Raw genomic sequence first — 15,153 nt, 5'->3', positions numbered from 1 at the left:
CTCAAATGACAATAAAATCTTATTCGCAAATAAGTCATTTAGTCTGCGTATGCCCTTATTAAGCCAGAAGTTAAAGCCAGCATCCAGCAATCCTGGGCCAAAATCTGGGTTGTTAAGAATTGGGGTAAGAGCAGAGGTTAGTTTGGACCTTCCCAGGAAACGTTGAACTGACCTCCATACTTTGAGTGTGTTAAGTGTAATGGGGTTGTTACAGTGATATTTTACAGACTTGAAACTTCTGAAAAATTGTCACGTCCTGGCCAGTATAAGGTTAATTGTTTTGTAGTTTGGTCAGGGCGTGGCAGAGGGTATTTGTTTTATGTGGTTCAGGGTGGTGTGTTTTGTTAAAAGGGTGTTTGATTTAGTAATTCCGGGTGTTGGTTTATGTTTAGGTATTTCTATGTGGAGTCTAGTGAGTGTATGTCTATGTTTGGTTAATTGGGGTTGGGACTCTCAGTTGAAGGCAGGTGTTGTCTATCTGCCTTTGATTGAGAGTCCCATATAGTAGGGTGTGTTTGTGTTTGGTATTTGTGGGTGATTGTTCTGTGTTGAGCCTATGCTAGCCAGACTGTTTGTAGTTGTTCGTTCGTTCTTTTTGTTTTGTTATTTTGTACGTTCATTTTTTGAAGTGAATAAATTCTCAAGATGAGCATACACATACCTGCTGCGTTTTGGTCCTCTTTCACCGACGACAACCGTGACAGAATCACCCACCAACTATGGACCAAGCAGCAGAGGAAGGAGCAGACGGATTTCGAGTTGGACTGGCGGGAGAAGTGGACTTGGGAGGAAATTCTGGACGGGGCCGGACCTTGGCAGCCAAGGCAGAGAGGCGGAGGTACGAGGCCATGGACGCGCTGAGGGAGAAGCACGAGAGGCACCCCCAAGAATTTTTTTTGGGGGGGGCACACGGGTAGTTTGGCTAGGCGAAGGAAGAGCCGGAAGCCAGCTACCCGTGGTTATATGGAGGAGCGTATGGGGTGGAGAACGCTATGTTTCGCTGAGAAGCGCACTATCTCACCCATACGCACGCACAGTCCGGTGCGAGTTATTCCAGCCCCTCGCAGGTGCCGTGCTAGAGCGGGCATCCAGCCTGGTAGAGGGATGCCTGCGCAGCGCATCTGGTCGCCGGTACGCCTCCGAGGACCAGGCTACCCAACTCCCGCTCTACGCACGGCTACCATCAGGCCCCTGCACAGCCCAGTCTGCCCTGTACGAGCACCCCGCTCGTACAGGGCTACTAGTTCCATCCAGCCAAGGCGGGTTGTGCAGGAGGTAAGATCTAGACCGGCTGTGCGCCTCCATAGCCCTGGGTTTCCAGCTCCTGTCTCTCGTGCGGACCCGGAAGTGCGTCAACCCAGTCCGACTCGTCCTGTTCCCGCTCCCCGCACTAGCCTGCAAGTGCGTAAACCCAGCCTCGCCAGTCAACAGTCGACGGAGCTGCCCGCCAGTCAACAGTCGACGGAGCTGCCCGCCAGTCAACAGTCGACGGAGCTGCCCGCCAGTCAACAGTCGACGGAGCTGCCCGCCAGTCAACAGTCGTCGGAGCTGCCCGCCAGTCAACAGTCGTCGGAGCTGCCCGCCAGTCAACAGTCGTCGGAGCTGCCCGCCAGTCAACAGTCGTCGGAGCTGCCCGCCAGTCAACAGTCGTAGGAGCTGCCCGCCAGTCAACAGTCGCCGGAGTGGCCAGACTGCGCTGAACTGCCGGAGTGGCCAGACTGCGCTGAACTGCCGGAGTGGCCAGACTGCGCTGAACTGCCGGAGTGGCCAGACTGCCCTGAACTGCCGGAGTGGCCAGACTGCCCTGAACTGCCGGAGTGGCCAGACTGCCCTGAACTGCCGGAGTGGCCAGACTGCGCTGAACTGCCGGAGTGGCCAGACTGCGCTGAACTGCCGGAGTGGCCAGACTGCGCTGAACTGCCGGAGTGGCCAGACTGCGCTGAACTGCCGGAGTGGCCAGACTGCGCTGAACTGCCGGGGTGGCCAGACTGCCCTGAACTGCCGGAGTGGCCAGACTGCCCTGAACTGCCGGAGTGGCCAGACTGCCCTGAACTGCCGGAGTGGCCAGACTGCCCTGAACTGCCGGAGTGGCCAGACTGTCCCGAGTGGCCAGACTGCCCAGACAGTCCCGAGTGGCCAGACTGCCCTGAACTGCCGGAGTGGCCAGACTGCCCTGAACTGCCGGAGTGGCCAGACTGTCCCGAGTGGCCAGACTGCCCAGACTGTCCCGAGTGGCCAGACTGCCCAGACTGTCCCGAGTGGCCAGACTGCCCAGACTGTCCCGAGTGGCCAGACTGCCCAGACTGTCCCGAGTTGCCAGACTGCCCAGACTGTCCCGAGTTGCCAGACTGCCCAGACTGTCCCGAGTTGCCAGACTGCCCAGACTGTCCCGAGTTGCCAGACTGCCCAGACTGTCCCGAGTTCACCGACGACAACCGTGACAAAAATAAAAGATCCTGTAAAGGGTATTTTGAAAGAGAAGTCTCAATGTCTAACCAAACAGAGGAGTCATCATTTGTGATCCAGTCTGAAATATAACATAGGTGGGCACACCACTGATATAACCTGATATTGGGCAGATCCAAGCCACCCATAGAACTTGGCAGCTGCAATATTGCCATCTTAAGTCTTGGCTTGCGTTTACTCCATATAAAGGAACTTAGCCATCCATTTACATCCTTTATTACCTTAATGGAGAGTAATACTGGGATCATTTGGATTGGGTAAAGTAGCCTAGGTAAAATGTTCATTTTCAAGAGGGATATTCTACCCAACCATATACCCAGATACGTAAAACCTGAGGGAGACCATTTAAAAGGGAAGGGGGGAGAAGTATTAGGTACAGAGTGAAGGTTACCAAGTGGCATAGCCTCTGATTTAGTTAGGTTAATCTTGTAGCCTGAGAATTCACTGAATAATTCAATAATATTAATAAGAGATGTGATTGAAGTCTCGGGATTAGAAATGAATATCAGGACATCATCAGCATACAAGCTTATTTTATGGTGAACATCACCAATGAGCAGCCCCTGTATAGCAGGCGTTACCCTGATGGCCTCGGCCAGTGGTTCCATAACGAGGGCAAATAGGACAGGGGACAAAGGACAGCCCTGTCTGGTACCTCTGTGTATAGAGAAGCAATTTGACCTTAGTCCATTAGTAAGGACAGCAGCCTGAGGATCATCATATAAAACTTTCACCCATTTTATAAAGTTGTCCCCCAGACCAAATTTATTTAGAGCAAAGAATAGGTAAGACCACTCCACACGATCAAATGCTTTCTCAGCATCTAGGGAGAGCACAAGACCATCCATAGCACTTCGTTGGTAGACTTGAATTACATTAAGAAGCCGTCTGACATTGTTACATTACCTACGGCCCTTAATGAAGCCAGTTTGGTCTCCTTTCACAATTAGTGGCAGTGATTCCTCTAATCTTGTGGCTAGAATTTTAGAAAGCAATTTTCTATCCACATTCAGAAGGGAAATTGGTCTGTACGAGGAACAAGACTCCGGACATTTTCCCTTTTTGAGAATAAGTGATATGTTGGCTTCTCGCAGCGTTTGGGGGAGCTGGTCATTTGAAAATGAGTGGTTAAACATATCACGCAATGGCTCAAGGATCAGGCCATGGAACTCTTTATAGAACTCACTACAAAACCCGTCTGGTCCTGGGGCCTTACCATTTTGCAGATTCTTAATTGCGAACATTATCTCTTCCTCAGTAATAGGGGCATTAAGGAGATACCTCTGTTCTTCGGAGATAGTAGGGAGCTCAATCTTAGAAAAGAAGTTCTCCTTTAACTTGGGTGCGTCATTTGGCAGTTCTGAGGCATAAAGATTTGCATAAAATTTCTTAAATGAGTCATTTATCAATTTATTTTCATATAAATGATTGCCATCAGAATCAGTAATAGCCGCAATTGACTGTGAGTCAGCTCTCTTTTTAGCTAGGTACGCCAAGTACTTTCCTGGCTTATCGCCATGTTCATATAGCTTTTGCTTGACAAATCTCCTTTTCTTTTCAGCGTCCTGTGTTAGGAGAGAGTCCAACGTTGATCTAAGGACTGATATTTCCTTTAATAGGGCAGGAGTGGGAGTTTTAATGTAGTCCTTCTCTTTAGTTCCTAATTCACCCTCTAGTGTTTTTTGCTTTTCAGGCTTTTTCCGCCTCTTAGTGGCTGCGTATGACATAATCAGACCCCTGGCGTACGCCTTACAGGTTTCCCAAAGAAGTGAAGGGTTATCTGTTGATTGAGAGTTAATAGAGAAAAATGCTTTAAACTCTGTAATAAAATATGATGTGAATGTATGGTCTTTAAGAATGGTTGTATTCAACCTCCAATGTCTTGACTGATTGAATGCCCCGTTGAGTTTTATGTCCAGGATCACCTCCGCATGATCAGATATGACTATGCTTCCTATCCTAGCGGATAAAACAGACTGCAGCGACGTCCTGGGCATAAAAAAGTAATCTATTCTAGTCTGACATCCATGAGGTGCAGAGAAAAAAGTGAACTCTCTGTTGGAGGGATGAAAAGCTCTCCAAACATCAGCATACCCCAGATCATCACAAATAGCTGTAAGTGACTTAGCTTGAGGAGAAAGTGAGGCTATACCACTGGGAAACTTATCAATAAGGGGGTTCAACAAACAATTAAAATCTCCTCCAACCACTGCAGTGTCTGAGTTTAATTCTGAAAAGTCTAGAAATACCTTAGTGAGGAAGTCAGGGGGGTGGGCAGGGGGGAAGTAAATATTCATTATGGAAAAGTTCTGCCCTTGTAAAGTACCATTATTATAACAAAGCGACCCAATTTATCTTTCACACACTTCAAGACCTTATAAGTGGTAGGTTCTTTTTCACAAGAATTGCTACACCTCTACTTCTGGATGTAAATGATGAGAAAAACACTTTACCAAACCCCCCTTTTTGTAATTTCAGATGCTCCTTATCATCCAAATGAGTTTCTTGCAACAGGGCAATATCAATATTTTCTTTTTTCAAAAAAAGGCAGTACCTTCTTCCTTTTAATGGGGTTATGGCTCCCTCTAATGTTCCATGTACATACACGTAGTCTGTTACCTGCCATTGCGCTTTGACCATTCAATATCCAGACTGAATCCTACTGTAAAAATGGGGTGGTACCTTTTTCCATGTGTTGAACTCTCTTCTGTCTCACTGAGCATAAACAAACGATATGAACCCTGAACTCGAACTATACTAAACCCAAAAATTAAACATGTAAAGATCCAAAAGGGGGTTTTCCCACTAGCTAACATGCAGGGAATTTCAACCTTCCAATGTAGACTCTTAAGTCCGCATTGCCACTCAATAGCCTCATCCTTTATATATGTGGAAATTAAAATCAATAGAAGAAGATTGAGTCTCTTCCACCTAAAACCAAGCCTGGGCACCAATATAGGTTCACACATATCTCAGTCTGAGCTACGGCGGCAGTTACTTTTGCAAGAAAAATAATACCGATACGAATATTACTGAACAGGAGCACGTGAGAACTTACACCACTGTTTCATGATCAGATTCAAATAAAATAAAACGTTATCCAATGCTGCAGAGGTGCAGCTTAAAGTTATTTACCCAAGAGAGTCAATAAACGCAGCAGCCTCTTCAGGTGTGTAGAGTTTTTTTTAGGCGATCCGTTGACCATAATCTTCAATGTGGCCGGGAACAGCAGTGCGTAGTCCATCTTCATTCTCTTGAGTCGAGCCTTCACCTCATCAAACGCTTTGCGCCTTCGTACAACCGCTGTGGAATAATCATTGAAGAATGAGACCTTTGGACCTTTACGTTGACTACCGTCAGAACCGATGTTTCTAGCCGCGTCCATGACACACTGCTTGTCGGTAAAGTTGTGGAACTTTATAACCACTGGTCGTGGGCGCTGATTGGGACTGGGTATCGGTGCTTGAGAGCGATGGGCTCTGTCTAGCTTCACACGACCAGCCTTAGTGTCCATTTGTAGGTAGTCAGGGATCCATTCCTCAAAAAATGTTACTGAACGTGTCCCTTCAGAATTTTCCGGGAGTCCCACAACACAGATATTGCATCTGCGTCCTCGATTATCCAAGTCGTCAATGTGCTCCGCCATTTCGCGCACCTGTTTCTCAAGTGCATTTATCTTAGTGTCCATAGATGTAGTTGAAGTTTCCACAGTAGCAATTCTTCCTTCCGCCTCATCAACACGTTTGACAACCCTCTGTAGTTCAGCTGAATGGCCTGCTATTGCTTCCAGGACCGTTCTTATCTTAACATCGATCACTTTAGTAATGTTATCCGTCATCCTTTGAATCACCAGGTCCATTGTGCCTGGATCCACAATGTTGTTAGCTTCGCTAACGTTAGCTAGCTCCTCCTGCACATCTACAGGGATGGCGGTTTTGGTCGACTTCTTAGTAGTTCTGTTGGGCATGTTGTCGGAGATTTTTGAGAAATAGCCGTCAAGACTCATTGTAGGGTAACTTATTTAGCCAATTCTACCACTTTTTCAAGCTAGGAGATTAATGTAAGGTTGGATGACCGTTCAAATAGATTTTTCAAAGATTGCGTTCCCAGCTGATTTGAATGCGGGATTAGAGTTGGGATAATGGGTAATTGTTTAGCTAGCTAGCTACATGTCTAAACAAAAGACTCCACTATGCAAGGTACCATTTCACTGTACCGTTTTACACCTTCTGTATCCTGTGCATGTGTCAAATAAACTTAGATTGTATTTGATACAGTATGTGTTTACCAGAGACAGTAATGTGAAGAACAACATGACCTGCACCAAAGTCAGATTAGGATGTAGTCCAAGGACTAGATAAAGTTGATTTTTACTACTACTTTTTGCTACTACTTTCACCACTTTTAGTCTTGAAATCTTTGGTTGTTTACTACACTGTGAATCCTTAAAGAGATGGGTGGGGCTAAGGCTTAAGAGGGTGTGAACGATGCTGATTGGGTGTAGACAAAGAAGAGCTCTCCAGTAGGTACCAAAAACATTCATGGGCCATTTTCTCAAAAGTGAAGTTACAAGTTTATCAACTTTCAAACCAGAATTACATTCTCATTGTTCCTCAACTGCAGTGTATGATATACCATTTTCTAGCTCTGAGTCTCTACTTTTGTAAAAAATATAATTTCAAATGAGGCTATTTATACAGAAAATGTGTCTTAAACCTGTATTATCATAAACTGTATTTATAATTATATGACACTATTTTAGGTTGACAATAATTGTATTACTCAATTTCTGATGTATCACATCCCTTAGATTTCTCCAGTTTAAGTAAAATCAGGATGATCCATCTACTGTCATTCATTCCAATTAGACTGGTTTGGATTTCTCCCTGACCAAGATGGCTGCCATTTTTGGATTTCTCCCTGACCAAGATGGCTGCCATTTTCACCTCATTCTGGAATTTTGAGGGATTATGACATAGTAATTGAATAGGATCTCTATGGGTATACTGCTATGTAATCACCACACGCACACGAACACCCAAACGCACTGTGTGTGTGTGGTGTCAGAGTCTGGATCTGTCCACTCCCCTGCAGAGGTCTGGTACTGCTCCAAGAGGTGCTTCTCTTCTCACTGCTGACAACCGGCTCTCTGTTTAACAGACAAACTCTAACCATCCTCCTCCCCCTCTCATCTCTCTTCCTCCCCCCCACCACACTACTCACCCCTCCCACCCTACTACTCACCCCTCCCTCTTCCCCCCACCCCCCCTACTCACCCCCCCTCCCCACTACTCACCCCTCCCTCTTCCCCCCCACCCCACTACACACCCCTCCCACCCCACTACACACCCCTCCCTCTTCCCCCCCACCCCCCTACTCACCCCTCCTTCTTCCCCCCACCCCACTACTCACCCCTCCCTCTTCCCCCCACCCCACTACTCACCCCTCCCTCTTCCCCCCCACCCCACTACTCACCCCTCCCTCTTCCCCCCACCCCACTACTCACTCCCCCCCACCCCCCTACTTAACAGCTTTCTGTTTTCCCTCTCTCTCTCTCTGTTGTAATTGCTATGTCACTGCTGCAGTACCCAGTGGGCAGTGCAGTCTGTTTACCAATAAAGACAGTCTACTCATCATGACATTGCTTTTCCTTTCACCGTATTGATAAACACTCAGAAGGTGTATAACATTGGGAAATGAACTTCCATTTCCAGTTCTGTGGGTTTTCTGTAATCCCGTCCAGCTACTCTCTGGCTGCGTCCCGCCGTCCAGCTACTCTCTGGCATCGTCCCGCCGTCCAGCTACTCCTTGGCTGCGTCCCGCCGTCCAGCTACTCCCTGGCTGCGTCCCGCCGTCCAGCTACTCCCTGGCTGCGTCCCGCCGTCCAGCTACTCCCTGGCTGCGTCCCGCCGTCCAGCTACTCCCTGGCTGCGTCCCGCCGTCCAGCTACTCCCTGGCTGCGTCCCGCAGTCCAGCTACTCCCTGGCTGTGTCCCGCCGTCCAGCTACTCTCTGGCTGCGTCCCGCCGTCCAGCTACTCTCTGGCTGCGTCCCGCCGTCCAGCTACTCTCTGGCTGCGTCCCGCCGTCCAGCTACTCTCTGGCTGCGTCCCGCCGTCCAGCTACTCTCTGGCTGCGTCCCGCCGTCCAGCTACTCTGTGGCGGCATCCCAAATTCCACCCTATTCCCTATATAGGGCCCTACACTATACTATATAGGGCACTATACACTAGGGAATAGGGTGTCGTTTGTGACTCAGCCTTTCCCAGATGACTATGATCATTTCTATCCATCAGACATCCGGCTGAAAGGACCAATGAAAGGACACTGAGCCCATTCCCTCTGTAACACTGGGTGAGAGGAGAGAGGGAACGGCTAGCAGCCTAGTGTTGATTGCCACAGGGCAGGAGGAGAAGAGGAGGACGGGAGGAGAGGAGAAGAGTGGAGGAGGAGGGAGGAGGAGAGGAGGAGAGGGGACCCCCGGTGCCAGTATAAACGGCCTATTCTCTCTCTGCCTGTCTCCATCTTTAATGACAGTCTTTAACAAACCCCCATCTATCCTGATGGAATGACAAGAGAAAGAGAGAGTGAAAAGGAGAGAGAGTGAGAGAGAAAGAGTGAGAGAGAAAGAAAGAGAGCAGAGAGAGAATGTGTGTGAGAGAGAAAGAATGACAGAAAGGGTGAGGAAGAGAGAGAGAGAAAGAGAGACAGAGACAGAGAGAGGAAGAGAAAGGAAGAGAGAGAGAGGAAGAGAGAGAGAGAAAGAGAGAGAGACCGAGAGAGAGAGAGAGAGAAAGAGAGAGTAATGAAGTCATAATGGGGGTTCCATTTGAGAAGTAGCCATTATGTTATTGAGGGCTTCACGCCTCCACACACTGCTTAAAAAAATAACAAGCTTTGCACGTCGCTATGTCCTGGTTGTCGTGGAGATGGTTGCCTCTGGTGTCACCGAACGATACTGCCTCAAGGACCAGAGGAGAGGAACAGGCTCGGTGTGTGTGTGAGAGAGAGAGAGGGAGAGAGGGAGGGAGAGAGAGCAAGAGAGAGCAAGAGAGAGCAAGAGAGAGAGCAGAGAGAGGGCAGAGAGAGAGAGCAGAGAGAAAGAGAGCGAGAGCAGAGAGAGCGGGAGAGAGGTCGAGAGAGAGGGCAAGAGAGAGAGGGCGGGAGAGAGAGCAAGAGAGAGCAAGAGAGAGCATGAGAGAGAGCAGAAAGAGAGCGGGAGAGAGAGACAGAGAGAGACAGAGAAAGAGAGAGAGAGAGAGAGGGACATTTGAAATCTCGTTATTCTTTAGAAACTTCTGTGAGTGTAATGTTTACTGTTCATTTTTATTGTTTGTTTCACTTTTGTTTATTATCTACTTCACTTGCTTTGGCAATGTTAACATATGTTTCCCATGCCAATAAAGCCCCTTGAATTGAATTGAGAGAGATAGAGTGCATGTTCATTATGTATGATGTGCAAATAAAGAATAAATAAAGAATAAATACATGAATGCATAATTCTGTCTGTTTGATATTCATGACTGAACTTTCCGCGGTAGGCAGGTTTGCCCGTGTCCTGAAAGAAGAAGGAAAACCACATAACGCTGGACGAAGTTCGTGAGTAACCTATGACCTTCCCAAGGAGCAGAAGTCACTACGTCAAGTGAGCCAAGATGGTCCCGCATAGCAGCTCAGGGCTGCAGCCTGAGTCTCTACAGTTGTACACATTCTTGCACGGAGCCAATGCTTACAACAATAATATACTTTTAAATCTATGACGGGGAGTGTACAAGTGCACACTTTTGGAAAAGTGTGGAGAATTGGGACTTAGCCAAGATCACCTTCATCTTATGCATAACTGCCAAATTTACTATTCATTCATTCATTTATTATTGCTACCCCGCAGGCAGGAAGTCCCCTGGGCTTGATCCAAAATGGCGTCTCACCTTCAGCTTGTGCTCATGCTCCTTGTTGACGCGGGTCAGCAGCTGGGCCTTGCGTCGGTTCAGGGCGTCGATGAGGGCGTCACACTGCGCCACCAGGCAGGCTTCGAACTCCACGCCGTTCTCCTGCAGGACAGATAGACAGACAGATATAAAGAAAGACAGACAGACAGACAGCTGGGACACAAGGCAGTGTGGATAGACTTTGATGAAAGCATAAAAACAGGCATGAGGACTAATATGCACCATTCCTATGTTTAAAAAAACAGGCAAACTCACCAGACAGACAGAAAATGTGAAGCGGTATGTATCACACGTCTCCTAGTAAGAGTGCTGACTTAGGATCAGTTCTACCTTTTTAGTCACAATGAATAAGATTACATGGACAAGAGGGTAGCTGATCCTAGAGCAGTACACCTACTCTAAGACGCTTGATACATACGGTGACTGATCATTGAAAAACATCAATAGAAACGAAGCACTGACAACATGGTAGAGATCACGGTACATTGTGTCTACATCATTGTGACTGCCATATGCCAGACCAGAGGCAGACTGCCATGCTGACGACATTTAAATAGGAGTGGGGGAAAGATGGCAGACTACTGGGAAAGGAACAGTCATGGGGAGACTATTGGTAGTCTTTGTAGACTATTTTGACTATTTGTAGGTTTTGGAGACTATATGAAGACTATTTGTAGTTTTTAGAGACTATATGGAGACTATTTGTAGTTTTTAAAGACTATATGGAGACTATTTGTAGTTTTTAGAGACTATATAAAGACTATTTGTAGTTTTTAAAGACTATATGGAGACTTTGTAGTTTTTAGAGACTATTTGTTGTTTTTAGAGTCTATATGAAGACTATTTGTAGTTTTTAGAGACTATATGAAGACTATATGAAGACTATTTGTATTTTTTAAAGACTATATGAAGACTATTTGTAGTTTTAAGAGACTATATGAAGACTATTTGTAGTTTTAAGAGACTATCAGAAGACTATTTGTAGTTTTTAGAGACTATATGGAGACTATTTGTAGTTTTTAGAGACTATATGGAGATTATTTGTAGTTTTTAAAGACTATATGAAGACTATTTGTAGTTTTTGGAGACTATATGGAGACTATTTGTAGTTTTAAAAGACTATATGAAGACTATTTGTAGTTTTTAGAGACTATCTGAAGACTATTTGTAGTTTTTAGAGACTATCTGAAGACTATTTGTAGTTTTTAGAGACTACATGAAGACTATTTGTAGTTTTTAGAGACTATATGAAGACTATTTGTAGTTTTTAGAGACTATATGAAGACTATTTGTAGTTTTAAGAGACTATCTGAAGACTATTTGCAGTTTTTAGAGACTATATGAAGACTATTTGTAGTTTTTAGAGACTATATGAAGACTATTTGTAGTTTTTAGAGACTATATGAAGACTATTTGTAGTTTTTAGAGACTATATGAAGACTATTTGTAGTTTTTAGAGACTATATGAAGACTATTTGTAGTTTTTAGAGACTATATGGAGACTATTTGTAGTTTTTAGAGACTATATGAAGACTATTTGTAGTTTTTAGAGACTATATGGAGACTATTTGTAGTTTTTAGAGACTATATGAAGACTATTTGTAGTTTTTAGAGACTATATGGAGACTATTTGTAGTTCTTAGAGACTATATGGAGACTATTTGTAGTTTTTAGAGACTATCTGGAGACTATTTCTAATTACACTTAAAGTTAACAAGAACTTCTGTTGAACAGATGGAAGAAACAAGTGTAGTGAAACACATTTTGAGATCTACTGGTTCCATGAAGGTGAGGTACCACCAGCAGTTGAATACATGTTCTACGGTGTTCTACGGTGTTCTACGGTGTGTATTATTATATAGTATTAACCTCAACTATGGCCACCCAACCCAACCCCTCCTCTCCTCCTCCTCACCTTCAGTGTTCCCCACCCTGATGTCACGATTAAGGGTCTCCCTGGACCATCAGTGGGCTGTGTGACAAGAAGAGGAGTCAGCTTGGACATTTGATCAAACTGAGAGAAATATAATGCTATGAGGACAGTCAAAATGGCCACCGGAAGGTCCACCAGTTATGACATCGTTGACCTGAATGGGGACCCGCGTTCTACTCATTCTAATTCAATAATCTCTTCCCACCCTGATGTCTGGCCAGCAGCTTAACTCAATCTGTATCATCCAGAGTGTCACCATACTATATCTATCTGCATCAGAGTGTTACCATACTATATCTATCTGTATCAGAGTGTTACCATACTATATCTATCTGTATCAGAGTGTTACCATACCATATCTATCTGTATCAGAGTGTTACCATACTATATCTATCTGTATCAGAGTGTCACCATACTATATCTATCTGTATCAGTGTGTTACCATACTATATCTATCTGCATCAGAGTGTTACCATACTATATCTATCTGTATCAGTGTGTCATCATACTATATCTATCTGTATCATCCAGACTGTCACCATACTATATCTATCTGTATCATCCAGACTGTCACCATACTATATCTATCTGTATCAGTGTGTCACCATACTATATCTATCTGTATCAGAGTGTCACCATACCATATCTATCTGTATCAGTGTGTCACCATACTATATCTATCTGTATCAGAGTGTTACCATACTATATCTATCTGTATCATCCAGAGTGTTACCATACCATATCTATCTGTATCAGAGTGTCACCATACTATATCTATCTGTATCAGTGTGTCACCATACTATATCTATCTGTATCAGTGTCACCATACTATATCTATCTGTATCAGTGTGTCACCATACTATATCTATCTGTATCAGAGTGTCACCATACTATATCTATCTGTATCAGTGTGTCACCATACTATATCTATCTGTATCAGTGTCACCATACTATATCTATCTGTATCAGTGTTACCATACTATATCTATCTGTATCAGAGTGTCACCATACTATATCTATCTGTATCAGAGTGTCACCATACTATATCTATCTGTATCAGAGTGTTACCATACTATATCATTCTGTATCAGAGTGTCACCATACTATATCTATCTGTATCAGAGTGTCACCATACTATATCTATCTGTATCAGTGTGTCACCATACTATATCTATCTGTATCAGAGTGTTACCATACTATATCTATCTGTATCAGTGTGTCACCATACTATATCTATCTGTATCAGAGTGTCACCATACTATATCTATCTGTATCAGTGTGTCACCATACTATATCTATCTGTATCATCCAGAGTGTCACCATACTATATCTATCTGTATCAGAGTGTCACCATACTATATCTATCTGCATCAGAGTGTTACCATACTATATCTATCTGTATCAGAGTGTTACCATACTATATCTATCTGCATCAGAGTGTTACCATACTATATCTATCTGTATCAGTGTGTCATCATACTATATCTATCTGTATCATCCAGACTGTCACCATACTATATCTATCTGTATCATCCAGAGTGTCACCATACTATATCTATCTGTATCAGAGTGTCACCATACCATATCTATCTGTATCAGTGTGTCACCATACTATATCTATCTGTATCAGAGTGTTACCATACTATATCTATCTGTATCATCCAGAGTGTTACCATACCATATCTATCTGTATCAGAGTGTCACCATACTATATCTATCTGTATCAGTGTGTCACCATACTATATCTATCTGTATCAGAGTGTCACCATACTATATCTATCTGTATCAGTGTCACCATACTATATCTATCTGTATCAGTGTGTCACCATACTATATCTATCTGTATCAGAGTGTCACCATACTATATCTATCTGTATCAGAGTGTTACCATACTATATCTATCTGTATCAGAGTGTCACCATACTATATCTATCTGTATCAGAGTGTTACCATACTATATCTATCTGTATCAGAGTGTTACCATACTATATCTATATGTATCAGAGTGTCACCATACTATATCTATCTGTATCATCCAGAGTGTTACCATACTATATCTATCTGTATCAGAGTGTTACCATACTATATCTATCTGTATCAGTGTTACCATACTATATCTATCTGTATCAGTGTTACCATACTATATCTATCTGTATCAGTGTGTTACCATACTATATCTATCTGTATCAGTGTGTCACCATACTATATCTATCTGCATCAGAGTGTCACCATACTATATCTATCTGTATCAGTGTTACCATACTATATCTATCTGTATCAGAGTGTTACCATACTATATCTATCTGTATCATCCAGAGTGTCACCATACTATATCTATCTGTATCATCCAGTGTGTCACCATACTATATCTATCTGTATCAGAGTGTCACCATACTATATCTATCTGTATCAGAGTGTCACCATACTATATCTATCTGTATCAGTGTCACCATACTATATCTATCTGTATCAGAGTGTTACCATACTATATCTATCTGTATCAGTGTGTCACCATACTATATCTATCTGTATCAGAGTGTTACCATACTATATCTATCTGTATCAGAGTGTCACCATACTATATCTATCTGTATCAGTGTCACCATACTATATCTATCTGTATCATCCAGAGTGTTACCATACTATATCTATCTGTATCAGAGTGTTACCATACTATATCTATCTGTATCAGAGTGTTACCATACTATATCTATCTGTATCATCCAGACTGTCACCATACTATATCTATCTGTATCATCCAGAGTGTCACCATACTATATCTATCTGTATCAGAGTGTCACCATACT

The 15,153-nt window shown here is 44.0% G+C and overlaps 1 protein-coding gene across 4 annotated transcripts in view; it reads right to left on the bottom strand.

Annotated features, from left to right (window-relative positions):
- Positions 1 to 15,153, bottom strand: part of trim9 (tripartite motif containing 9) — a 108,876-nt gene that overhangs the window by 34,354 nt on the left and 59,369 nt on the right. For 2 of the 4 annotated variants that reach the window (XM_029730899.1, XM_029730900.1), the window contains exons 3-4: positions 12,329 to 12,385; positions 10,393 to 10,515 (exon numbers count right to left, since the gene is read on the bottom strand). In XM_029730899.1, the coding sequence (XP_029586759.1) occupies positions 10,393 to 10,515; positions 12,329 to 12,385 (180 nt within the window). The remainder of the gene's footprint in view (positions 1 to 10,392; positions 10,516 to 12,328; positions 12,386 to 15,153) is intronic. The other 2 variants (XM_029730902.1, XM_029730901.1) reach the window with 1 other exon arrangement.

Source organism: Salmo trutta, chromosome 33 (genome assembly GCF_901001165.1).
Source record: "Salmo trutta chromosome 33, fSalTru1.1, whole genome shotgun sequence".
Lineage (NCBI taxonomy): Eukaryota > Metazoa > Chordata > Actinopteri > Salmoniformes > Salmonidae > Salmo > Salmo trutta.
Note: the sequence above shows the minus strand (reverse complement) of the source record. Positions and strands in the feature narration are given on the sequence as shown.